The sequence below is a fragment of the Schistocerca serialis genome, chromosome 3, assembly GCF_023864345.2.
Source record: "Schistocerca serialis cubense isolate TAMUIC-IGC-003099 chromosome 3, iqSchSeri2.2, whole genome shotgun sequence".
Classification (NCBI taxonomy): Eukaryota; Metazoa; Arthropoda; class Insecta; order Orthoptera; family Acrididae; genus Schistocerca; species Schistocerca serialis.
Genome location: NC_064640.1, coordinates 103,929,586 through 103,956,250, shown reverse-complemented (window position 1 = coordinate 103,956,250; position 26,665 = coordinate 103,929,586). Strand labels below are relative to the sequence as shown.

The following is a 26,665-nucleotide window of genomic DNA, read 5'->3' as shown; positions in this document are numbered from 1 at the left end:
TTTGTGAATGAATACTTGCGAAGAAATTGCAAGAGAAATTTCCATACACATATGTTCTATGCCAAGAGGACCAGCCACCACACTCAATAGTGCTCTTTCTAACAACAGAGCAAGATACACCATCTAAAGAATAAAAAATCCACAGGATTAGATGAGATCCCAGTTAGTGTGCTAAAGAAATGTATATGCAACATAAAAACCTCATTAACAATAATAATTAATGAATCTTTCAGATCTGGCTGTTTTCCTGGATACCTGAAACAAGCAAAAGAATACCAGTACTAAAAAATGGTGATGCAAAAAAAAAATGTAGAAAACCACAGACCAATTTCCTTGTTATCTTGTATTTCCAAAATAATAGAAACCATAATGAAAATACACGAACAAACTACCTAGAAAAAGAGGTCAATTAAAGGCTTTTGACACAGTTGACCACAGAATTTTATTACACGAATTAGAACTATTAGGAATAAAGTGCACAGAAAAGCAATGGTTTAAATCATACCTGGAAAACAGGGTGAAAAAGAGTTGAAATCTCACATATTTGCAAAAGACTGGTAGTAAAACACTTATCTGATCCAATATATATTAATATAGGTGTCTCCCAGTTGTACTGGGCCCAATCCTCTTCCTTATATGTATAAATGATTTCCCACAGAGTGTCAGGCATGGGCAAAAAATACTATTTGCTGATGACAGCACAGTAGTGATTACACACAAAAGCTCAACACTGTTAATAAAAAATCCAATGAAGCTCTCAGACATCCACAACTGTTCACTAAAGAATAAAGTAACTCTAAATGTCATAAAGACAAATTGTATAAACTTCCAACTAAATAAAGAACTGATTGACATTACACTGAAAGTAAACAATGAGGTACTTGATTGTGTAACAGACTGAAAATTCTTGGGGATGAATGTAGACTGTCAGCTAAAATGGACTGGGCATGTGAGAATTTTAGCAAAGAGGCTATCTTCAGCATGTTATGTCCTGCGAATCCTTTGCAACAGTGTGCAATATTTCATCCCTCAAAGTAGCCTACTTTGGGTATATGCATTCAGCCCTCAGCTTTGGAATAATTTTTTGAGAGGTAAGTGCTGAAAATATACAAACTGTTTTCAAGATACAGAAAAGAGCTGTTAGAATAGTAACAAATAGCAGTAACAGGGCACTGTAAAGAGTTGTTCAAAAAGTTAGAAACTCTGACAGTTCCATGTGAATATATTTATCAAAACATAAAGTACATAAGGAAAAACATTAATCTGTATACCACAAACAGCACAACTCATAACCATGGAACCAAATACAGACACTGTTTATATCTAAACAGAAGAAACAAGTCAAAAACTCAAAATAGTATATTATATCATGGTAATAAATTGTACAACAGATTACCACTAGAAATAAAAGATGTAAATGATCCCCACACCTTTAGTCAAAGGCTAAAAAAATATTTACTAGATAATAGCTATTACACTGCAGATGAATATTTAAAATAACTATAGACTAATGTTCATGAACATTGTACTGTGTAACAAATTTAACTTGACATGATTAGATAAGTAGAACTAAGTATAGGAGCTGTATATACTGTAAAGAGACATGTTTATTTTGTAAAAAATATTGTGCAACCATTTGACAACATCCATGCAATGTATATTGTTCTACGGATGAATAAATCAGTCAATCAATCAAACTTTACAGGATAATCCCAGAATCAGTGCGTTGGCTTCTTGTCAACAATCGGACAAAAGCTGCTGAAGATATTATTAAAAAGGCTGCAATGATGAATAAAGTTGTTTTGTCAGATGATCTTTTGAAGACAATTGATATGCAGAAGGTATAGTATGTAATCTTGCAGATAAATTGGCATTTCATAGACCAAATGCTTTTATTACTTCACATTGTTTTGTCAAAATCATTTTGATTTATTTTAGTAACTATGATAAAGAAATATTTGAAATAGTCATATAAATTTATTATTAGGGATTAATATTTATGCGATGATATAATATCACACTAACAATTTTATATTTATTTGAATTTTTATGTTTGTGAAAGAAAATAATTTAAATTGCATGTTTTTAAAAGTATGTTGTTCTTTGTCACACAAAACAAGTGATCACTCACAGTATCATTATTTAGACAACAGTACTAATCTTGAGACTGTAGCTAGTATATGAGATCTGTACAAAAAATTCCGGAACATTCGTAATTTTGTGCCAATGGTATATTGGAGCAAAATGCAGTTAGCATCCTGACACATGCCTGTTTTCAATGTGTAACTGATGGAAGTTTCATTATTAAATCCGGAACAGTACTCTATGCTGATGATACAACGTTTCTGAACAGCCGTAATGATCTGAATAGTCTTAAAACATCTGTTACAGAGACAATGGAGCAAGCTTCACTCTGGTTTAAAGCAAATGGGTTCTTGCTTAATGAAAGCAAAACCCAGCAGATGGTATTTAGTTTAAAAGACAAGTTTCCATCAGATGATCCTGATTGTGTTAAATTTTTGGGGGTATATTTGGATGATAAACTTTCTTGGAATCCACATATTAAGTATATTAGTGGTAAATTGTCTAGGGTAATCTATTTTTTAAGGTGGTTAATGCACTGTGTACCTAAAAATTACGTTAGAGTATCTTACTACTCATTTTTCCAAAGCATCATATCCTATGGTAATATTTTATGCGGAAACTCCACTTGTGTGCATGATATACTATTGCTGCAAAAGAAAGCTATTAGGATAATTACAGGCTCAGCATACAAGGCTCATTGTAAACCTTTGTTTACTCAACAAAAATCATGACAGTAATAAACCTATATATTTATTATGTTTTAATCTACACAGAAAAGAACTTACCTAAAGTAAAACGCAAGGCAAATATACATTGTTACAACACTAGGACAAACAGCTGTATCTATACGCCCTACCACAGACTGTCAAAATCAGTTAACAGTTATGAGCTTATGGGCCACAAATTATTTAACAAACTTCCACAAGCTATACAAAATTTACCAGAGCAACAATACAAACAAAGACTTTATGACTGGTTAGTTGTAAACCCATTCTACAATATAAAGGATTTCATGACCTGTGATATTAAACTGGAACGTTATTAACAATTCTGTTCTTTTATAGCATGTACTGTATTGTATTATGTGTGTGACTTTGTCTATTGCTGTAATGGATTAAAGACAATAAAATAATAATAATAATAATAATAATAATAATAATAATAATAATAATAATAATAATAATAATAAACCCCGTGGAGGCCCGGGAAAAGAATCGGCCTCCGGTATGTTCTGCCAGTCGTAAAAGGCGACGAAAAGAACAAACCACTAATAGGGCTAACCCCCCTTTTAGTGTGATTAGTTGGTTCAGGACAGAACTAAAGAAGCCTCGGACAAGCGCCGTCGTGGTCGGGGACGACGCTTGAACCCTATGCCTGCCCACAATGGTAACGACACTGCTAGCCAACTGGAAAATGATTTAAATCCAAATAGAGGTGTTTTGCAGGATATGCTTCCTGCAACCACCCTAGAAGGAAAACAAAGACAGAGGATGAGATGGTCAGATGAAGTTAATCGACACCTCATGTTCTGTTATTACCAAGCAACAAACCTAGGAACCAACACAACGGGATACAGATCACAAGTATACACAACATTTATTACCAGATACCCAGAATTAAAATTTTTAACAGAACAACGATTAGCTGATCAGATCCGTGTAATAATAAAAAATAACAGGATACCCCAGTCAGAATTAGAAAACATCAAACAACAAGTACAACAAATACTGGAACAAAATAATGTGCAATCAGAAGAAGAAGAAAACACAGTAATGGACTCAAACATCCCAGAGCAAACAAACAAAGACCAACACGCATCAATTAAACAATCAGAGGAAAACGAAATCTTAAGACAGCCACCAGAACAAGCACAAATAGAACACGAAGTGACACAGATGTTAGATATACAAGAAAAATTTCAGCTAACATATATAGAATACAAAGACACAAATACAGACATTAGACCATTCTTGCGTAGACCACCAAATAACCCACAAGTCGAAACAACAATAAAAACTATCAACACAATCATACACAACAAAATAAATGAAAACACAACTATGGAAGAGTTACAACTACTGGTTTATATAGGAGCACTCACTACACTAAATATACACACTAGGCAGAGATCAGAACCAACCAACACACAGAAGAAACCCACAAAACCAGCATGGCAACACAGGCTACAGATCAAAATAGAAAAACTGAGAAAAGACATCGGACAGCTAACACAATTTATAAGAAATGAAATCTCGGAAAAAAAACGAAAAAAGTTAGGTAAAATCTCACAACAAGAAGCGACAGAGCAATTAGACGAAAAGAAGCAGAAATTACAAGCATTAGCCAAACGACTCAGAAGATACAAAAAAAGTGAAAATAGAAGGAAACAAAACCAAACATTCAACACAAACCAAAAGAAATTTTACCAGACAATTGATAACACACACATTAAAATAAACAATCCACCAAACATAACAGACATGGAACACTTCTGGAGCAACATATGGTCAAAACCGGTACAACATAACAGGCATGCACGGTGGATACAAGCAGAAACAGACACATACAAGATGATACCACAAATGCCTGAAGTGATAATTTTGCAACATGAAGTCACCCAAGCAATTAATTCTACTCACAATTGGAAAGCCCCTGGAAATGATAAAATAGCAAATTTCTGGTTAAAGAAGTTCACCTCAACACATTCACATCTAACTAAATTATTTAACAGTTACATTGCAGACCCATACACATTCCCTGATACACTTACACACGGAATAACATATCTGAAACCTAAAGATCAAGCAGACACAGCGAACCCAGCTAAATATCGCCCCATAACATGCCTACCAACAATATACAAAATATTAACTTCAGTCATTAAACAGAAATTAATGACACATACAACACAGAACAAAATTATAAATGAAGAACAAAAAGGCTGTTGCAAAGGAGCACGAGGATGTAAAGAGCAACTGATAATAGATGCAGAGGTGACATATCAAGCTAAAACTAAACAAAGGTCGCTACACTACGCATACATTGATTACCAAAGAAACATAGTAATGAAAAATTGGAAAACCACACTTAATATCCAAACAAATTCAAATAATATCACATCACAGCCAATACAGATTAAGCGTGGAATATACCAAGGAGACTCATTAAATCCTTTCTGGTTCTGCCTTGCTCTGAACCCACTATCCAACATGCTAAATAATACAAATTATGGATACAATATTACTGGAACATACCCACACAAAATCACACATTTGCTATACATGGATGATCTAAAACTACTGGCAGCAACAAATCAACAACTCAACCAATTACTAAAGATAACAGAAGGATTCAGCAATGATATAAGTATGGCTTTTGGAGCAGACAAATGTAAGAAAAATAGCATAGTCAATGGACAACATACTAAACAAGAAGATTACATATTGGATAACCACAGCGACTGCATAGAAGCGATGGAAAAAACGGATGCCTATAAATATCTAGGATACAGGCAAAAAATAGGAATAGATAGTACAAATATCAAAGAAGAACTAAAAGAAAAATATAGACAAAGACTAACAAAAATACTGAAAACAGAATTGACAGCAAGAAACAAGACAAAAGCTATAAATACCTATGCCATACCTATATTGACCTACTCATTTGGAGTAGTGAAATGGAGTAACACAGACCTAGAAGCACTCAATACACTTACACTATCACAATGCCACAAATATAGAATACATCACATACATTCAGCAACAGAAAGATTCACATTAAGCAGAAAGAAAGGAGGAAGGGGATTTATCGACATAAAAAACCTACATTATGGACAGGTAGACAATTTAAGAAAATTCTTTCTAGAACGAGCAGAAACTAGCAAAATACACAAGGCAATCACTCATATAAATACATCAGCTACACCACTGCAATTTCATAACCACTTCTACAACCCTTTAGATTACATAACATCAACAGACATGAAGAAAGTAAATTGGAAAAAGAAAACAATACATGGCAAGCACACGTATCATCTAACACAGCCACACATCGATCAAGACGCATCCAACACATGGCTAAGAAAAGGCAATATATACAGTGAGACAGAAGGATTCATGATTGCAATACAGGATCAAACAATAAACACCAGGTATTACAGATCCCAATACCACAACGGATAAATGCAGACTTTGTAAACAACAAATAGAAACAGTAGATCACATCACAAGCGGATGTACAATACTAGCAAATACAGAATACCCCAGAAGACATGACAATGTCGCAAAAATAATACATCAACAGCTTGCCTTACAACATAAAATTTTAAAACAACACGTTCCTACATACAAGTCTACACCACAAAATGTACTGGAGAATGATGAATACAAATTATACTGGAACAGAACCATTATAACAGATAAAACAACGCCACATAACAAACCTGACATCATACTCACCAATAAAAAGAAGAAATTAACACAACTAATCGAAATATCCATACCCAATACAGCAAATATACAAAAGAAAACAGGAGAAAAAATTGAAAAATACATCCAACTGGCTGAGGAAGTCAAAGACATGTGGCATCAGGATAAAGTTGACATCATACCAATTATACTATCAACTACAGGAGTCATACCACACAATATCCACCAGTACATCAATGCAATACAGCTACATCCAAACATACATATACAGCTACAGAAATCCGTAATTATTGATACATGTTCAATTACCCGAAAGTTCCTAAATGCAATATAACACATACCGTACAGTTAAAAGGAAGTGACGCTTGATCAAGGTCCGTGTCACTCCATTTTTAACCGGACTTAACGTCTGAGAAAGTGAAGGAAATAATAATAATAATAATAATAATAATAATTTGTGGCCCATAAGCTCATAACTGTTAACTGATTTTGACAGTCTGTGGTAGGGCGTATAGATACAGCTGTTTGTCCTAGTGTTGTAACAATGTATATTTGCCTTGCGTTTTACTTTAGGTAAGTTCTTTTCTGTGTAGATTAAAACATAATAAATATATAGGTTTATTACCCCGTGGAGGCCCGGGAAAAGAATAGGCCTCCGGTATGTTCTGCCAGTCGTAAAAGGCGACGAAAAGAACAAACCACTAATAGGGCTAACCCCCCTTTTAGTGTGATTACTTGGTTCAGGACAGAACTAAAGAAGCCTCGGACAAGCGCCGTCATGGTCGGGGACGACGCTTGAACCCTATGCCCGCCCACAATGGTAACGACACTGCTAGCCAACTGGAAAATGATTTAAATCCGAATAGAGGTGTTTTGCAGGATATGCTTCCTGCAACCACCCTAGAAGGAAAACAAAGACAGAGGATGAGATGGTCAGATGAAGTTAATCGACACCTCATGTTCTGTTATTACCAAGCAACAAACCTAGGAACCAACACAACTGGATACAGATCACAAGTATACACAACATTTATTACCAGATACCCGGAATTAAAAGTTTTAACAGAACAACGACTAGCTGATCAGATCCGTGTAATAATCAAAAATAAGAGGATACCCCAGTCAGAATTAGAAAACATCAAACAACAAGTACAACAAATACTGGAACAAAATAATGTGCAATCAGAAGAAGAAGAAAACACAGTAATGGACTCAAACATCCCAGAGCAAACAAACAAAGACCAACACGCATCAATTAAACAATCAGAGGAAAACGAAATCTTAAGACAGCCACCAGAACAAGCACAAATAGAACACGAAGAGACACACGTGTTAGATATAGAAGAGAAATTTCAGCTGACATATATAGAATACAAAGACACAAATACAGATATTAGACCATTCTTGCATAGACCGCCAAATAACCCACAAGTCGAAACAACAATAAAAACTATCAACACAATCATACACAACAAAATAAATGAAAACACAACTATGGAAGAGTTACAACTACTGGTTTATATAGGAGCACTCACTACACTAAATATACACACTAGGCAGAGATCAGAACAAACCAACACACAGAAGAAACCCACAAAACCAGCATGGCAACACAGGTTACAGATCAGAATAGAAAAACTGAGAAAAGACATCGGACAGCTAACACAATTTATAAGAAATGAAATATCAGACAAAAAACGAAAAAGCTTAGGTAAAATCTCACAACAAGAAGCAATAGAGCAATTAGATGAAAAAAAGCAGAAATTGCAAGCATTGGCCAAACGACTTAGAAGATAAAAAAAAAGTGAAAATAGAAGGAAACAAAACCAAACATTCAACACAAACCAAAAGAGATTTTACCAAACAATGGATAACACACACATTAAAATAGACAATCCACCAAACATAACAGACATGGAACACTTCTGGAGCAGCATATGGTCAAACCCGGTACAACATAACAGGCATGCACGGTGGATACAAGCAGAAACAGACACATACAAGATGATACCACAAATGCCTGAAGTGATAATTTTGCAACATGAAGTCACCCGAGCAATTAATTCTACACACAATTGGAAAGCCCCTGGAAATGATAAAATAGCAAATTACTGGCTAAAGAAGTTCACCTCAACACATTCACATTTAACTAAGTTATTTAACAGTTACATTGCAGACCCATACACATTCCCTGATACACTTACACATGGAATAACTTATCTCAAACCTAAAGATCAAGCAGACACAGCAAACCCAGCTAAATATCGCCCTGTAACATGCCTACCAACAATATACAAAATATTAACTTCAGTCATTACACAGAAATTAATGACACATACAACACAGAACAAAATTATAAATGAAGAACAAAAAGGCTGTTGCAAAGGAGCACGAGGATGTAAAGAGCAACTGATAATAGATGCAGAGGTGACATATCAAGCTAAAACTAAACGAAGGTCGCTACACTATGCATACATTGATTACCAAAAAGCTTTTGATAGTGTACCCCACTCATGGTTACTACAAATATTGGAAATATACAAAGTAGATCCTAAATTGATACAGTTTCTAAACACAGTAATGAAAAACTGGAAAACCACACTTAATATCCAAACAAATTCAGATAACATCACATCACAGCCAATACAGATTAAGCGTGGAATATACCAAGGAGACTCATTAAATCCTTTCTGGTTCTGTCTTGCTCTGAACCCACTATCCAACATGCTAAATAATACAAATTATGGATACAATATTACTGGAACATACCCACACAAAATCACACATTTGCTATACATGGATGATCTAAAACTACTGGCAGCAACAAATCAACAACTCAACCAATTACTAAAGATAACAGAAGTATTCAGCAATGATATAAATATGGCTTTTGGAACAGACAAATGTAAGAAAAATAGCATAGTCAAGGGCAAACACACTAAACAAGAAGATTACATATTGGATAACCACAGCGACGGCATAGAAGCGATGGAAAAAACAGATGCCTATAAATACCTAGGATACAGACAAAAAATAGGAATAGATCATACAAATATTAAAGAAGAACTAAAAGAAAAATATAGACAAAGACTAACAAAAATACTGAAAACAGAATTGACAGCAAGAAACAAGACAAAAGCTATAAATACTTATGCTATACCAGTATTGACCTACTCATTTGGAGTAGTGAAATGGAGTGACACAGACCTAGAAGCACTCAATACACTTACACGATCACAATGCCACAAATATAGAATACATCACATACATTCAGCAACAGAAAGATTCACATTAAGCAGAAAGGAAGGTGGAAGGGGATTTATAGATATAAAAAACCTACATTATGGACACGTAGACAATTTAAGAAAATTCTTTCTAGAACGAGCAGAAACTAGCAAAATACACAAAGCAATCACTCATATAAATACATCAGCTACACCATTGCAATTTCATAACCACTTCTACAACCCTTTAGATCACATAACATCAACAGATACAAAGAAAGTAAATTGGAAAAAGAAAACACTACACGGCAAGCACCCGTATCATCTAACACAGCCACACATAGATCAAGACGCATCCAACACATGGCTAAGAAACGGCAATATATACAGTGAGACGGAAGGATTCATGATCGCAATACAGGATCAAACAATAAACACCAGATATTACAGCAAGCATATTATTAAAGATCCCAATACCACAACAGATAAATGCAGACTTTGCAAACAACAAATAGAAACAGTAGATCACATCACAAGCGGATGTACAATACTAGCAAATACAGAATACCCCAGAAGACATGACAATGTAGCAAAAATAATACATCAACAACTTGCCATAAAACATAAACTAATAAAACAACACGTTCCCACATACAAGTACACACCACAAAATGTACTGGAGAATGATGAATACAAATTATACTGGAACAGAACGATTATAACAGATAAAACAACACCACATAACAAGCCTGACATCATACTCACCAATAAAAAGAAGAAATTAACACAACTAATTGAAATATCCATACCCAACACAACAAATATACAGAAGAAAACAGGAGAAAAAATTGAAAAATACATCCAACTGGCTGAGGAAGTCAAGGACATGTGGCATCAGGATAAAGTCGACATTATCCCAATTATACTATCAACTACAGGAGTCATACCTCACAATATCCACCAGTACATCAATGCAATACAGCTACATCCAAACATACATATATACAACTACAAAAATCTGTAATTATTGATACATGTTCAATTACCCGAAAGTTCCTAAATGCGATATAACATATACCATACAGTCACAAGGAAGTCACGCTTGACCGAGGTCCGCATCACGTTCCATTTTTAACAGACTTAAGTCTGAGAAAAAAAAGTCAATAATAATAATAATAATAATAATTATTATTATTATTATTATTGTTGTTGTTGTTGTTGTATGTTCAGTGCTGTATTGAGTAGAACATTGTTTCACACAGTTTGTGAATTTTGAGATAGCAGAGGAACAAGGTGTCAGCACTAAATTTTGCATGAAACTCAAGGAAACCTTTACAGAGAGACACATCAAATGATGTGATGCCTATGGGGATGAGTACTTAAGCTGTATGCAGTATCATGAATCTTTCACATGGTTTAAAAATGGCTGGACTGAAGTTAAAAGTGACCCTCATTGAGGATGCCCTTCGACATCTACAGATGACACTCATGTCATGAATGTCACTGAAATTGTGTGTGGCAATTGAAGCCTGACTGTCCAAGAGATTGCAGAAGAATTTGACGTTTCAGTTGGATGATATCATGAAATTTTGGAATGCATCGAGTTGCCACCAAGTTTGTCCCATGACTCATGAGTCAAGACCAGAAAGACCTACGCCTTGCAATCTATGAAGAGCTTTTGGATTATAAAAACGAGAATGAGGCATTCCTTAAGGGAATCGTAACTGATGATGAGACATGGATCTACAGTTATGATGTTGAGACAACAGGTCAATCTTCACAATGCTTCAGGAAAGGTTCTCCAAGACCAAAAAAAGCTTGTCAGGTCAGGTCAGGTCAAATGTCTAAGCCATGCTAGCAGTTTTCTTTGACTTTGAAGGATTAGTTCATCATGAATTCATACCACAGGGAGAAACTGTTAATTGATGGTACTATTGGGACATGTTGTGACACCTGCAAGAAAATGTGAGCAAGAAATGGCCTGAAACATGGTGACACAATTCATGGCTCTTGCGTCATGATAATGCACCTGCACATTTATGCCTGTTGGTATGTGACTATTGAACGAAAAATGAAATCAATGTGGTGCCTCGTCCTTCGTATGCACCAGTCCTGGCCTCTGTGGATTTTTTTCCCCAAAGTTGAAAACCCCATTGAAAGGACAAAGGTTTGCAATGACAGATGAGATAAAAGAAAATTTGCAGATGACACTTCATACATTCCAGCAAGAGGCATATCGAGACTGCTTCCAGAAGTGTAAACAGCATTGGGAGTGGTGTATCAATTGTGGAGAGGCCATGCACAGTAAGTAAAAGGTAAGCGTAGAAACATTTTGTGGACAAAGTTGTGGAATTTTCTGAACAGACCTTTTATATCCCCCTTTTTCTTCACTGTAGATTTGTTCAATGCATCAAACTGTAATGCACAACATTTCTTCATGTCACAATATTTGAAATTTGAATGGTATGGGGCAGTAGAATATCATGAAAAGCACTGTCAACCAGATTTGGATGCACTTATGTATCTAACTCAACATACAGCAGCAGTGGCAATTGTGATGCTGGAGCAGTTAAGGGCCTGTAGTGATTTAGTACCTAGGATTGATCCTAATGTAAGCACAGCATGTTTGTGATAAGAACGCTCTTCATACTGAGACTTTTCATGTTGGTGCTGCCAGTAACAGGGAAAATCACCAAAAGTTTGATGATAATGGCCAGTATTTAGTTGTTTCCATTTGTGGCCAAAGTTATACAGTATCCATACTGTGTACAGTAGAACTGCTGTAGACATTGCTAATAATTTTACACATTTGTTTGGTACTATTGAGGTCACTGTATTGATGTGAATCTTTACAATTCAGTGTCTCCCACACATTTTTGTGACCAACATTTGCTCATAGTCCACATCATGTCAGTTTGCACCAAAGCAGCGTAGACCGTATAACAACACTCTCTTTTCACCCACTGTCTTGCTGATCGACTGAGAGTATGATGAAGATGTGCAGAGTGTTTATTATGTTTGAGATACTGTGAATATTAACTTTAGAATGAGTATGGTTTTTACTCTCTTAATGGTCTGGAGAGATTAAAAAATAGACTCGTATGAAGAGTAAGAAATAATGATGGAAAGTGACAAAATTTCTAAGAATATAAAAACTTGAATATTTAATAGTGGCCGAGTTGCTTAACATCTTCAGATTTGGCTGTGGAGTTTTATCATGCAGAGACTTCACGCATCTATATCATTTTAAGTTACAGAAAGTGCTGTTAGATGAAGATTTTACAGGTGTTAGGTTCCTTATGAAGGGAGTTGAACGAAACTTAGAGAAGACAGAAACCTGTATTCTGACTGAAATCTTTTTTGCCTGAACATATTGAGGTCAGATTTATTCAGCTGAAAGAAACTACCTGCATTCCAAACCTTCTGTGGTGTTTTAAATACCAAACATATGGCCACATTCTGCTCAAATACAAAGTTAATGCTACTTCAAGGGATTATGGTCAAGCAGCACCCAAAGCAGGTATTGAATGCATCATGTCACAAGTATGTGTTAATTGTTTTGATTATGTGCCCTGAACAGAAAATGTCTCACTTCCGTTGCTGAGGAGAAAATAAGATAAATCAATGTGACAACTGTATATCATACAGTTAGGTTAAAAAAAAGACATTCAGATATATGCAAGTGCTGCAGTTCACAATATTATTTGTTATAGCCCTGAACAAACCATGAGTGAAAGTGATGCATTCTCACAGACACCAGAAAACTGACATGTCTATCAACACTTATAGCAAATGCTCATACCCAAAGGCCCTTTTCAGTGTAGCTGGAGAGACAGCTTAACTTGCTTTTCCCTCTCAAGAGGATACAAACTTGTATTAATAAATCAAAAACTACCCACAAAGTCTGTCCTCATATGATGAGTCCATTTCTGTTTATCAGCCATCACAACAAACTCATATGAATGAAGGACAAGGGAAGCATCAAAGATGGTGTGTGTGGAAGTTGGTGGTGGTGTTGGGGGGGGGGGGGGGGGGGGGACGGGGGGAGGGGGGCCGGTGAGTGTGATGATGCACTTGATCAATCACTCCTTTTTTTAATGTCAGATGATGAATGTATCATGAACTGTGATGATTGTACAGGAAGACACTGACATCCATCTACTCTCTCCACTATTCAGGAGCACATTGCCGAAGATCAGAGATGAATGGAAAGAGAACTGATGTTAATAATTGACTGCAATACTGGAACAGAACCATTTTCATCAATAACCAACTTGAAAAAAAAAAAGAACAATTATATCACAAGCCACACCTTTTACCTATACACATTTCAGAAATATATGTGAGCAAAGTTGTGAAAATCATTTTTTAGCACCCTGTACTTCTCACTTTACCTATTGAATAATACTTGTTGTTCTTAATAAGCTGACTCTGTAAAGACGGAAGATGGAACAAGTTTTTTAATCTAACCCTTGAAGTAGAAAAGAGGAATTTTGTTGTATTAATGCAACATGAGCTTATCTTTAATAATGATAAAACATTACATCATAATCTCAAGAGAGTATATTGCTTTGTACACAGGAGAGTTACATTGACTATTTGTAGTTTTGCTTGACAGACTCTGTTATTTAAAGAGCGAGTTCAGTTTTACAAATTAGAGCTTCCATTGAGCAATATTTTCCCTTAAGTGTAATTACAACAATATCATCATTTAAAAAGAATTTTAGCTAAAGTTATGAAATAAACACTGGAGTTGTAAAAACTATTGTTATTTTTTTGAACTTATTTTTTTGTACTAAATTTTTATTTTTATTAGCAGTGAACTCTGCAAACTAATTTTACTTATTGAGAAGCTGTTTATACATGCCCACAAGAGACAGACAGATAAAACCAGATTTCTTTCCACACTTTGTAACTGACTGGTGGCTAAAACCATAAAAAAATTATAATCATTTGTAGGTGGAGTTCACAGATGCCAATGTTAGCACACCTACTAAGAGCTTTAACTCTGTACGTTATTTAGATGGTGAGCTGCAGATAGGCACAACAAAATGACTCTCACAATTAAAGCTTTCAGCCATTAAGGCCTTTGTTAACAATACACACACACACACACACACACACACATACTCACTCACGCTCACACTCACACTCACGCAATTCACACACATGACTGCAGTCTCAGGCAACTGAAACAGTGTTTGTGTGTGTGTCTGAGAGAGAGAGAGAGAGAGAGGGAGAGAGAGAGAGAGGTGTGTGTGTGTGTGTGTGTGTGTGTGTGTGTGTGTGTGTGTGTGTGTGTGTGTCGCACGCGCACACACATGCGCGTGCGTGCATGCGTTTTTGTTGATGAAGGCCTTAATGGCTGAAAGCTTTAATTGTGAGAGTCTTTGTTGTGCCTGCGTGCAACTCAGCATCTCCGCTATATGGTGAGTAGTAACTTTCCTTCTCAAATATTGTTACATTCCTGCAGATAACTTAAAGCCTTGTGATCAGAATATACAATGGTTTTGTGTTTCAGTAAATAATTTCTAAATTTAGTAAAAGCTGCCAGTGTTCTACCGAGCTCCTTCTCAACCACAGAATCATTTTTTCAAGCTTTTGTAGTTTTCTATTTGCAAATGGGATAGAATGATTTTCTAATCTGCCATCTACTACTTTCTTTAAAATAAATGAGTTCCCACTCCAACATTACTACTGTATGTCATTAGACATAATAAAAATATACAGTCTGATCTGTGCAAAAATTTGCTGTCTCACAACTGTGTTTTTATTTCATTGAAAGCTTGCTGGCATTCAGTACTCCAAATCCATATTACATTATTCTTTAAAATATAATTCAGACATGTTGTATTCAATGTCTGTGTTTTTGTGTGTTTTCTGTAAAAACTGGATAAACCAAAGAATCATTTTGAACTTCTGTTTTTGACTTAGACCGAGAATTTAGCTATGGCCAAAATCTTGTCACTATGAGGCAAAATTCCATCCTTAGTAATGCTGTGACCAAGAAATTTCAATTGTTTCACAGAAGAATTACACTTTTCCAACTTAAATGATGTACCTCATTCCCTTCATTTTCTCCCTACTTCTATTAATAATTCCAAATGCTGTTGCCAACTTTTTCCTGTGATTAATATATCATCTATATAAAAAATCAATTTTGCTAGTAATTCTTTCCCAGAAGAAAATCTAAGCGATGTATAAACTCTGTCACACAAATGTTTAATCCAATACATACAAAACAGTACTGATAAAATCTACCACCATGTAGAAAAGCAGTGTGTTTTCTAGAATTGAGTTAAAGAGACATCTGATGGGATCCCAAGGTAAGATCCGCTTTCTAATATTTTGTTGAAGTGTCTTGAATCTAATAAAAGTCTTATTGTTCCAACTGTTTACATACTGTTACAAGTGGATTATTATATTGACTACAGCTCCTCCCTATAAGTCCCCAGCTTTACATCGTTTGTTGTTCTCTTTCTATGGGCCCCATTCTTAAGATAGTTATACCATAAGGTTTAATATAAATAAAAAAAGTTCATGTGGTCATAGCTTAAGTTTGCACTGGTAATTTTTCACTCTCCTTGGTTCCTCATTAAACACGTCACAATATTCATATAAAAATTTCCTTAAATTCTCCTTTTGACTCTGGTTTAGTTTCTCAGCACCCTCTTCTTTGGCTTCTACTAAATTATGATTACATACTAGATATTCCCTCTACTTAAGATAACCTTTGTCTTCCTCAAAGTCTCCTGCATCATATATATACTCCATCCACCTGACTTGATTAAAAATATTATGCTATTTACAATAATCAATTTGGTTGAGTAGAAAATCCACTTCTTGGTTCAGTAAAACTTATTTCCTTATTTGTGTGACAGAATCCTACTATAGCTTTTACAATCAAATTCAGGCCCAAAATAATTTCCTTCCTCAACTCAGGGATCACAAGGCGATGTTGAACAAATGGTATGTTGCTTATTCAAAATTTCAGTAATATTTATTTGGTCACTATTTTACTGCCTTCCAGGGGCTCCTATAATCTTCATCTGTATTACAGGTAACCCAAAAAAAATCTGAATTGTGATTAATTCTATGCTTTAATTTTTCTGATACTCAACAAATTGGACTCCTTGTGGCAGTCAGACAGATACCTTCCCAATTATCAGTTTCAGTACAACTTTGTGGACTTTCTTGTGTATCACAACTATCTATGTTTTCTGCTTCATATAAAAGATCTTTCTCAATTTGTTTGAACCACATATGTTTTACCATATCTTTGCTTAAGAGTGGTTCTACTTCCTGTTGTATGGAAATCACAGGCATATCAATTTTCGCAAGTTCTCTAAATCATTTCTTATCTCCTCCCACCATTCTGGATGCTAACTTCTGCATATGTTTTTCAGTTTGTCCTTTATTCTACTCTCACTACCTACATTAGCATAATGATCCAAAACTACCCTTAAAATTTCATAGCTTACATATTTTGCATACTCCCTGTCATGTTTATAGTTGCTTATTGTTTTACTTATATCAATTGGTAAAATTTCACTTTCATGAACCTCCCTATCACAGTTATGCCCTCCCTGAATATACCAATTGCTATCCCCATAAATAACTTCCTTTAATATTTCATCTTTAAGCCCCACACAAATCATGCCATCTGATTTCTATAATATCTTTAACAACACCTTCTCTATTCTCACTACTGTTGGCAGGCACATTATCCTCACCATTCTCACTCTAATTATCTTCTTCACTATCTTCATTACTACCATCTAACATAGCTTTTTCCCAGGGATGTGTGATAGGACCACTCTTAGTCTCTGCTTATAAAAATGATCTGATGGATGGAGTGAGCAGCAGTTTACATCTGCTTGCTGATAAACATAGTGCTGCACAGGAAGGTCTCATTGTTGAATGACTGTAGATTAGATTAATTAAATTGGATAGATAAAAAATCTATTCACCAAGCAGCAGCAGAATACACACATAAAAGAAGGTTATAATTAGACTAGTTTTTGGAGCCAGTGGCTCCTCTTTCAGGCAGAAGGTTGAAGGGGAAGGAAGAGGGGTGAAGGAAAAGGAATGGAAAGGTATAGGTAAAGGGGCAGATTTCAGGAAAGTCACCCAGAACCACAGGTCAGGAGAGAGTTACCACACAGAATGAGAAGGAAAGACTGATTGTTGGAGACTGCATCACAGTCTGCTGCTGTGTAGTCAGTGATGGGTGCTGCTGCTGTTGTTGCTGATGCTTCAATTGTTGAAAAACTGGCCGATTCTGTTGGCGTAGAAGAAGAAGAAGATGATGATGATGTGTTGTCAAGTCTGTCTCCAGCAAACATAACTTTTCTCTCAAAATATAGTTTCCAGTGAGCATAGAAACTCTCTGCATTCCTGCATTTTAATTTCCTTGTATTTCATGATCATGTACTGGAGGTCATGTTCCAGTATGTATTGTGTATCACAAAGGGTTGTAATCATTTCACCTATCAGTGGGAAGCCAGCATTCCCTCACAAATATTCTTTGCTAATTGCTTGGTGAAGGAACCTATCTGCCAAAACGGGGGATAGGTGGAATTTTTGTAGGAAGTCTGCCCTCAGTATTGGGTCATACACATTGGCTATAATGAATTACCATGTAAATGTCCCATGTAGCCCTATATTTACTGTCTTTTCCACAGTTCCTAAGTGTTTGAGGGGGGTGTCAGTGGTAGCACATAGTTGTGCATCCGACATTTCATACATTAGTTTAAATAAACAAGCAGATATGGTGCTCACTGTGGAGCTGGTGTCCATTAAGAAGAGTGTGTTACAGGTGTAGTCCCACATGTAAGATTGTATCTGCTCCTGCTGACTTGGTCAAACTGATTTGGCCATTGCTCCTGATTCTTAAGTGTTTATATTGTCTGTTGTGATTAAGGGTACCTATTGTGATCTCCTTCAGAAGTTCCAGAAAGTCACATAGTTATGAGCAGAAACTATAATTTCTTATAGGAAAAATTCCCACAGACTAAGAGTGTAACATGCTGGTGACATCCAGTTTGAAAGTATCTTTGAGTTCACATCACTTCATCTGAGAATCAATATTCATTGCCAGAAATCTTATATTTTTTATACATTCAATGGAGGTGCCATCTACAGTTAATGTAACAGTGTCATTTTGACTCTTCAGACTGAAATTCATGACATTTGTTTGTATATTGACCAATTGTAAACTTCCATAAGGGTTTCATTTGTTTTCTCTTCAAGGAGTTCTTTCATTTTATGAGTAACTATAACATTGCTGTTTTCAGCAAAGAGAATTTTTTCTCCATGGTGAATATTATTGTTAAAATCACTTATGTATGTCAGAAACAGTTCTGACGCTAGTATGCCACCCCAAGGAACCCATATATTATTGCATTCGGTTCTGATAGTGTTTTACTTTGTTTGAGGTATGTATTATGTCTATTCTTTGTACCAGTCATTAGGTAAGCCTCTCATTCCTAATGTTTCTAGCTTATTTAGTAGAAACTTATGGTCAGCAGTATCAAAAGCCTTGGAAAAGTCTAAAAATATGCCTGTGATACACTTATCTTTGTCAGGAGCATCAAGTACTACTTTTGTAAATCCCACTATAGCTGACTCTGGATGTCTACCACTTCAGAAACCAAACCAAGTTTCTCTTAAAAGGTTGTTCTTATTCAATTAATTCATTAATCTGTATTTCATAATTGATACTATTGTTTTTGAGAATGGTGACAACAGGGAAATGGGACAGTAGTATTCTGTATCTTCTGCTTTACCTTTCTTCAGCAAAGGTACAACTCTTGCACGTTTTAAATACTTTATAATACACTGATAAAGCTCTAGAGTGAAATTTTCATCAGGTCATGATCAAATTGCAGTCTGTCTATTTTATCTTCTACAATAATAATAAATTAAGAATAAGAATATTATTATTACTATTTATTTATTTTGTGTGGCTCAATGGCCCAGTGCAACTCTTTCAATTAGCCACCATTTCATAAACTTGCATGGCCCTAATCTACGCCAGTTTATCCAAGAAGGGAAACGAGACCTACAGTTTAATATGGAACCAGAACCATGTGTCATTTATTGTGACTCCTCACATCATTGAGAGGTGAAGGGTAGAATCCGTGGTCAGACTTAGATTCGATCCTGCAATCTCTCGGCTTTGTCATGCTCTTTATTGTTAGACCAGCAGGCCTACCTTCTTTTCTACAGATTCTATAAATGATATCAAGTTATTCCTTTAGTGAAACCACACCAGAATTTTTCCCATAATCTATAAAAAATTATAGGTAATGTTGCATATACAATATACTAATGCATAAAGGTAATAACTTGTCAAACAATAGAGGCACTGGGTCATTGACAGGCACATAACCAAGACTGAAAACTTGTTAGCATTCAGAGAAAGAGTGCATGTGCATGTCCACACACACACACACACACACACACACACACACACACACACACACACACACACAAAAGTGTGTGAGGGCCCACACATGTTCAACCTGCACAGTTACATTGAACCATCATAATATAGCTTCAAAGTGTGAACGTCTTGGGATTGGGAAGAGGGCACCCATGTACATGCATATGTCTGTGCATTAGAGCTTCAAAAAGGATCTATGTGAAACCTGGCAATGTTTCACTTGAAGTTTTTTGCAGATTTTAACAACTATTGTTTATTTTCAGGGACAACTGACAGTTAGTAAGAGAAAACCTGAAGAGAAGACAATATGGGAGGCCATAGTCACTGTTCTGAAGACTAAGAAACTTCTTCTAAGATCATTGTATTTATTTTTCATATGGTAGGTTTTATATCATAGATGTTAGTAGTGATAAGAGAGTACTACACAATGAGTGAGATAACTAAATTTACTCACCTGTATGATTAATCAGTAAAATAACTACCCTATGAAAAGTTAAAAATCTCAAGGTTATCCAAAGAATAAACATATTTATGGAATGGCGATGGAAGAAATTAATTGAGTTTTTATGTGTAATTATTATTGTTTGTCTTTCTATTTAGGGCGGCAAATGCATTTGTCTACTATGGACTGTCTATCAATTCAACCTCTCTGGGAGGAAATAAATATCTCAACTTTGCACTAGTTGCACTAGTTGAGATTCCTGGTTACACAATCTCCTGGATTGCTATGAATCGATTTGGGAGGCGTTCATCATTGGTGATATCAATGCTTATGTGCAGTGCCACTTGCCTAGGTGCAGCATTTGTACCCCAAGGTCAGATTTCAAATGTGTTGAAGTTATATAGGGAGTAAATGCAGTGGAATTAGCCTTAAATATTGCTAAGAAACATGCTAAACCAGATGGTAAATATTTGTAATTGAAACATACGTATGTACACTTCCAAATATTTAATCTAATGACAGATTTACAGAATCTAGCAATTTTTTTTTCTGACAATAGTTTGTTCTCTCTGTCTTAAAGCATACTTCTTTTGTACAGTTACCTTTATACTAATCTAAAAACTGTTCTTCATTTGTTCAGTTTTACATCATGTTTGCTATAGTTTTTTTACACCATCCATTCTCTGATGAGCCAAAATATTATGACCACACCTGCCCCAAGACTGAATACCATATATTGATGTTTGAGGCATGTGACATGGTAAATAGAGAACATGTATAAGCAGAGCAAATGTATGAATCAGGAACTATTCTAGTAATGATACAAGCCACAAATGGGGAAATCCACTGGCATAAGCAACTTTAATAAAGGACAGACAACAATGCTGGCTGTTTTCACATTACTGTTGTGAGCATTGGTGGAAAGTATTTGAAGGATGGCAAAACCCTGTCTAGTCAACAAGGTGTGGGATGTCCACACTTCATCAGAGTATATGGAAGTTAGATGCTTGTCCACACTGTAATGCAGGATATGCAGTAATCTGTGGCAAAATTAATGACAGAGTACAATGCTGGTGCAAGCTCAAGTGTTTCGGAGCAACTCATTCTGTGCACATTGTTGAAGAAGGGCTCCTGTAGGAGAAGACATTTTCACAAATTGACATGATCAGTTATGATTGCAATGAGCACAGAATCATCAAGACTGGATACCAGGGCAATGGTTATGTCCAGGTATGCCATCATTAAAGTGATGTAGGATACATGGATGCAGGCAGTAAGGGCAGTATTATACTGTGGGTCATGTTTATCTGGGTTTTCATGGCACCTACAGTGGTAGTCACAGGCAGCATAACAGCTGTGGACTATGAACATTATTGAGGCCCACATGCATCCCTTCATGTTGATTTCTTTCCTAGCAGGATAATTATCCATGTCACAAGGCCACAGGATACAGAGGTTTTAGGAGCATGACAGTGATCTCACATTGTCTTGACTACCAACTTGTCCTGATCTGAACCTGATGGAACACATGTGGGGAATACTGAGTGCCAGCTCTGAGCCCACATGGGGTAGCCTTTGCATATCACATGGTAACATCCCTGTCATCATCTTCTCACTTAAGTAGTACAGTTTCTATATTTTTCTAAATTTTGCTCTTATCTTTCTACTATATCACATCAGTTTGAAATGTGACATATATTAGTACAAAACATGTCCAAGAGAAGTTATGCTAAATTTGAAGGTGAGGCAGTCTATCAGCTCCTGGGGTAGAACTACACCCATCCCCATCTTCACAATAAAAAATAGAGGGAAAGATCATGTGCCTTCAGGTTACTTAAGGTGATCTTGAGGTCTGTCTTTTTCTGTAGTTGCAATCATTGTGAAATATGTCATTATCTTTATCAAATAAGCATTTACAAAAATGTACCCCCACCACCCTGCTGTCAAATATTTGTGAATTGTAATGTAACCACTGAGTCAATAATTTGTCCTTTTGTTAACTTGTCAACACACACCATGGGGAGCCTCTTGAATTCTCTCATCATATTCCTATATTTACTGTATTTGGATTTGACCTTGCTGCTAAACAAATAATAGTTTGGTCCACACTATGGCAATAACTGAACATAACAACTTGCTTCCAATCATTAACTTTAACTGTCCCTCGTACCCTTTTTCAAGAGAGATTAATTTATGTGAGAAATCATTTGTAATCCCTCTAAATGATCAATCAGCATCCATACAGCAACAACTGACAGTTCAGATGTGTTCCATGTTTGTTTATTTATAGCTGCCCATCTCAGACAGTACCCAGCAGCATAAGTCAATTTCTTTAACATAGAAAATAATCTGCTTTGTTATCTGTGAAAAGTGTATCTTCCAGCTATAGATATTATAATTATATGGTTTCCTCAAATGCCAGGGATAGGACTCAAGAGACTATGTAATTAAAAGAATGGGGAAACCTGTTAGTGGACATTAATATGGGGTGTGTCCATCCTTCACCTTTCTGACAGCTTGAATTCTGCTGGGGACCTTTTCAGACAGGTGTCTGAATGTTTGTGGAGAAATGGCAGCCTATTCTTTCTCAAGAGTTGAAACCAAAGAAAGTAGTGATGTTGAATGCTCGACTCTTGAGTGAAGTCAACGTTCTAACTCATCCCAAAGATGTTCCTTTGTGTTCAGGCAGGACTCTGGGCAGGTCAGTTTGTTTCAAAAAATTGTCCACAAACCATTCATTGGCTCACAGATGCTGCCTTACGACAGCATACTTATACAAATGATCATAATCTCTGAACTGTTCTCTACTGTATGCAGTACATTATGGTGTAAAATGTGTTAATATCCTTCTACATTTAGTGTTTTCTTAAGCACAATAAGCAGACCACACCTTGTTCATGGAAAATACCCTCATACCATTACACTACCTTCCCCATACTTCATTGTTGGCACTACACTTTATGGCACATAATGTTCTCCAAGCATTTGCCACACCTAAACCCTTCCATCTGATTGCCATAAAGTACAGCTTGATTAATCACTCCACATTATTTGCTTCCAGCCATCCAGTTTCCAGTGGCATTGCTCTTTACACCACCTCAAGTATCACTTAGCATTTACTCAGAAATATTTAGTTTATGAGAAGCTGCTCTCTTTGCGCCCCATTCTTTCTAACCCCCTATGCACACCAGTCATAGTGCTAGTTGGTAGGACTCTGAAGCTCATGAGCAATGCTTTCCATTGATTTAATGCAATATTTTATAACCACCATATTGATGCTCAATGGTCCCTGTGCTTCAGTACATGAGGTCTGCCCGGTCTTGGTTTCATTGTAGTTCTTTCATATTTCCACTTAATCACATCATCAACAGTCAACTTGGGCAGCTTTAGAAGTGTTGAAATACCCTGAAGGATCTCCTACTCAGGTGACGTCCAATAACTAGTCCACATTTGAAATCACTGAGCCCTTCTGACTGACCCACTGTAGTTACTGCTTCTCTGCTGACAACACAATACACCCTGTCTCCTTTTAATACTGGTAGTGCACCTTTCATGACATATAGTGTTCCATTCAACATTACTTAGGTGTGTCTGGATACTTCTGATCAGATAGTGTAGACCACATGTTACAACATTCTAGCATTTCTCTTTCATGAAGAACCATTAGGGAAACAGATGCTTTGATATTTCCAAGTACTTTCAGATTATTTCCATTTTTTAGTATACAATTACTTTCCTTTAACTATTGTCTGCAGTTATTGTACCAAACTGTAGTAAATTATCAAATTTGCAAGCCAACATTAACTTTATTTACAAAAACTCATCTAGTCCTTTCTGATGTTTGATGCTGAGTAATTTTAATATTTTAGCAAATATTAAGTATTTTTTAAATAACTTAATTTTTAAACTGAATTCCTGTCAGGCATTGTTTTCCTTATCATTGAGTAAATTTTCTGATTTTTACTTCCTCTGAAATTGAACAATATTGTTGTGCAGTCATGCATGTTACTTAGTGTTATACTGGAGCTAAGGTAGCCCCTGAGGGCCGGCAACCCATATAACACCACAGAGGACAAGGTTGTCTATGCCCCCTCTTGTGTTGTGACTGACAATTCACAATTTTTCACAACACAACTTTTATTGATGTAAGTTCACAAGGTTGACAACTGAACATACAAATGAAAGATAACAGTAATGCAAAAAAGTTTCCTAATTGAGGCAAACAAAAGTTCACTTCTTAATTTCCACAAAAGTTCATGGTAACGCACTCACACACTAGTAACAGCCCAATTCCGAGACAAAGACATAATCTTCGACAGTTGCAGTACACGAGGCCGGCATCTGGCATGAACTGAACTTTGGGCCTAAATAGCTGTCTCCAGCCAGTCAGATTTCGGCATAGTGATATTTCCTGCAGGCCGTGGCTCAAGCTCCCCCTGCAGGAAGTAGTGCTCGGAATGTCTGTTTCCGTAATCTTGTGTGTAAATAGCCGGTGTTTACCATGGTGCTTTTGGGTACACCTTTGGGCATAGACAACCTCATCCTTTGTGGTGTTATATGGGTTGCCAGCGCTCAGGGGCTACCTTGGCTCCGATATAACACTTAGCCTGCTGTCTCCCTGATTGAGGACAGGGAAAGAGCTAGTCAGGAGGCTAATGTAGCACATCACTCTTGCTTCTCCTCAAACTAGATTTTAAATATTTTTAAGCTCTGATGGTCTGTAGCAAATACAAATGAAATAGAAAGTACATTGACAGTTAAGAATGACAATATATTTCCATGTATATCATAATTTGTGGCATATAATGTCGAATTAGAAACATATATGATGACAAATATTTCCATATATATTTCCAAATAAATTACATTACAGATGTTAACTGGGCAGTTGTATTATTATTTCTGCTGGGAAAGCTGGGCATCACATGCTCATTTGGTATCGTGGTGGTTTACACTGCAGAGCTGTATCCAACAGTCATGCGCAGTGCTGGTGTAGGAGCCTCATCTACCATATCTAGGCTGGGTGCTATGGTTGCACCATTTGTGCCACTGCTGGTAAAATTCTGAATTTCTTTCTAAGACATGAGTTCCTCACACATTGTAAAATTTCTAGTTACAGTTGTTGCACACTGTTACAAATATTAGTTTAATAATTAATTTTGTGACACTTGTCTTACTACATTTTTTGTATTATTTCAGGGCACTTACGTTGAACCATTGCCACTGCTACTATTTGGTGTAGTGTCACTGCTTGCTGGAGTGCTCTCTCTATTGTTACCTGAAACTTTGGGAAGGAAGCTTCCAGATACAGTTGAAGATGCTCAAAATTTGTAGATAGTTGCCAAACAGAATTTGACCTCAACAAATACATTTTTTTAAGAAACTTCCATGTTTTGTTATTAAATGTTACTCATCCTAGTAATAGTTCCTCATAAGATGTTGTATAATAGTTTGTCTGCCTTAGAATTTACCTACTTCTGTGCTCTTATGAAATTCAGTTGACACTGTTATTGTATGCAGAACAATTTTTAACAATGAAAAATTTATCAAACTCATTACAAGAAAAATACTGAGAGAGAGAAGGTTTTTAAAAAACTTACGTGCTTATTTTCTATAAAAAGAGCATCACATTGTGCATATTGATTAAATGTACTTTTTTACAATACACAGGTAACACTCTATTTTGGTAATATGCAGTGTCAGTTTGAGACCCAAGTGCCAAAACTGGTCATATGGTGCACCAAGATGAGAGGGGAAACAGAGATGCCTAAGAGCAAACCTTGTGCACATGGTGTATGATATTTATTAGGCCTAATAGAAGCAACAACATTCCAGTAACCATAGCTATGTTAAAGAACCACTTGAGAGAAATTTGTGAATGTGTGTTTAAAACAGCAACTGATTTCAGTATCAAATAGTGTCATCATTAATATAAATGAATTAGAATGCAAACTTCTCAATTAAGTCCATATCTAATTGGTCCCAAATTTCACCCACCCAAGGCCTATCTTAACAAGAAATACAAAAGTAATTCAGCATG

At 36.0% G+C, this 26,665-nt stretch overlaps 1 protein-coding gene across 7 annotated transcripts in view; it reads left to right on the top strand.

Annotated features, from left to right (window-relative positions):
- LOC126469776 (organic cation transporter protein) overlaps nucleotides 1-26,008 on the top strand; it is a 298,044-nt gene extending 272,036 nt beyond the window's left edge. For all 7 annotated transcript variants that reach the window (XM_050097012.1, XM_050097006.1, XM_050097008.1 and 4 more), the window contains 5 exons: nucleotides 1,706-1,841; nucleotides 20,447-20,562; nucleotides 20,784-20,998; nucleotides 25,499-25,680; nucleotides 25,825-26,008. In XM_050097012.1, coding sequence (XP_049952969.1) covers nucleotides 1,706-1,841; nucleotides 20,447-20,562; nucleotides 20,784-20,998; nucleotides 25,499-25,680; nucleotides 25,825-25,959 — 784 coding nt within the window. In that variant the 3' untranslated portion in view covers nucleotides 25,960-26,008. The remainder of the gene's footprint in view (nucleotides 1-1,705; nucleotides 1,842-20,446; nucleotides 20,563-20,783; nucleotides 20,999-25,498; nucleotides 25,681-25,824) is intronic.
- The last annotated feature ends 657 nt before the right edge of the window (nucleotides 26,009-26,665 follow it).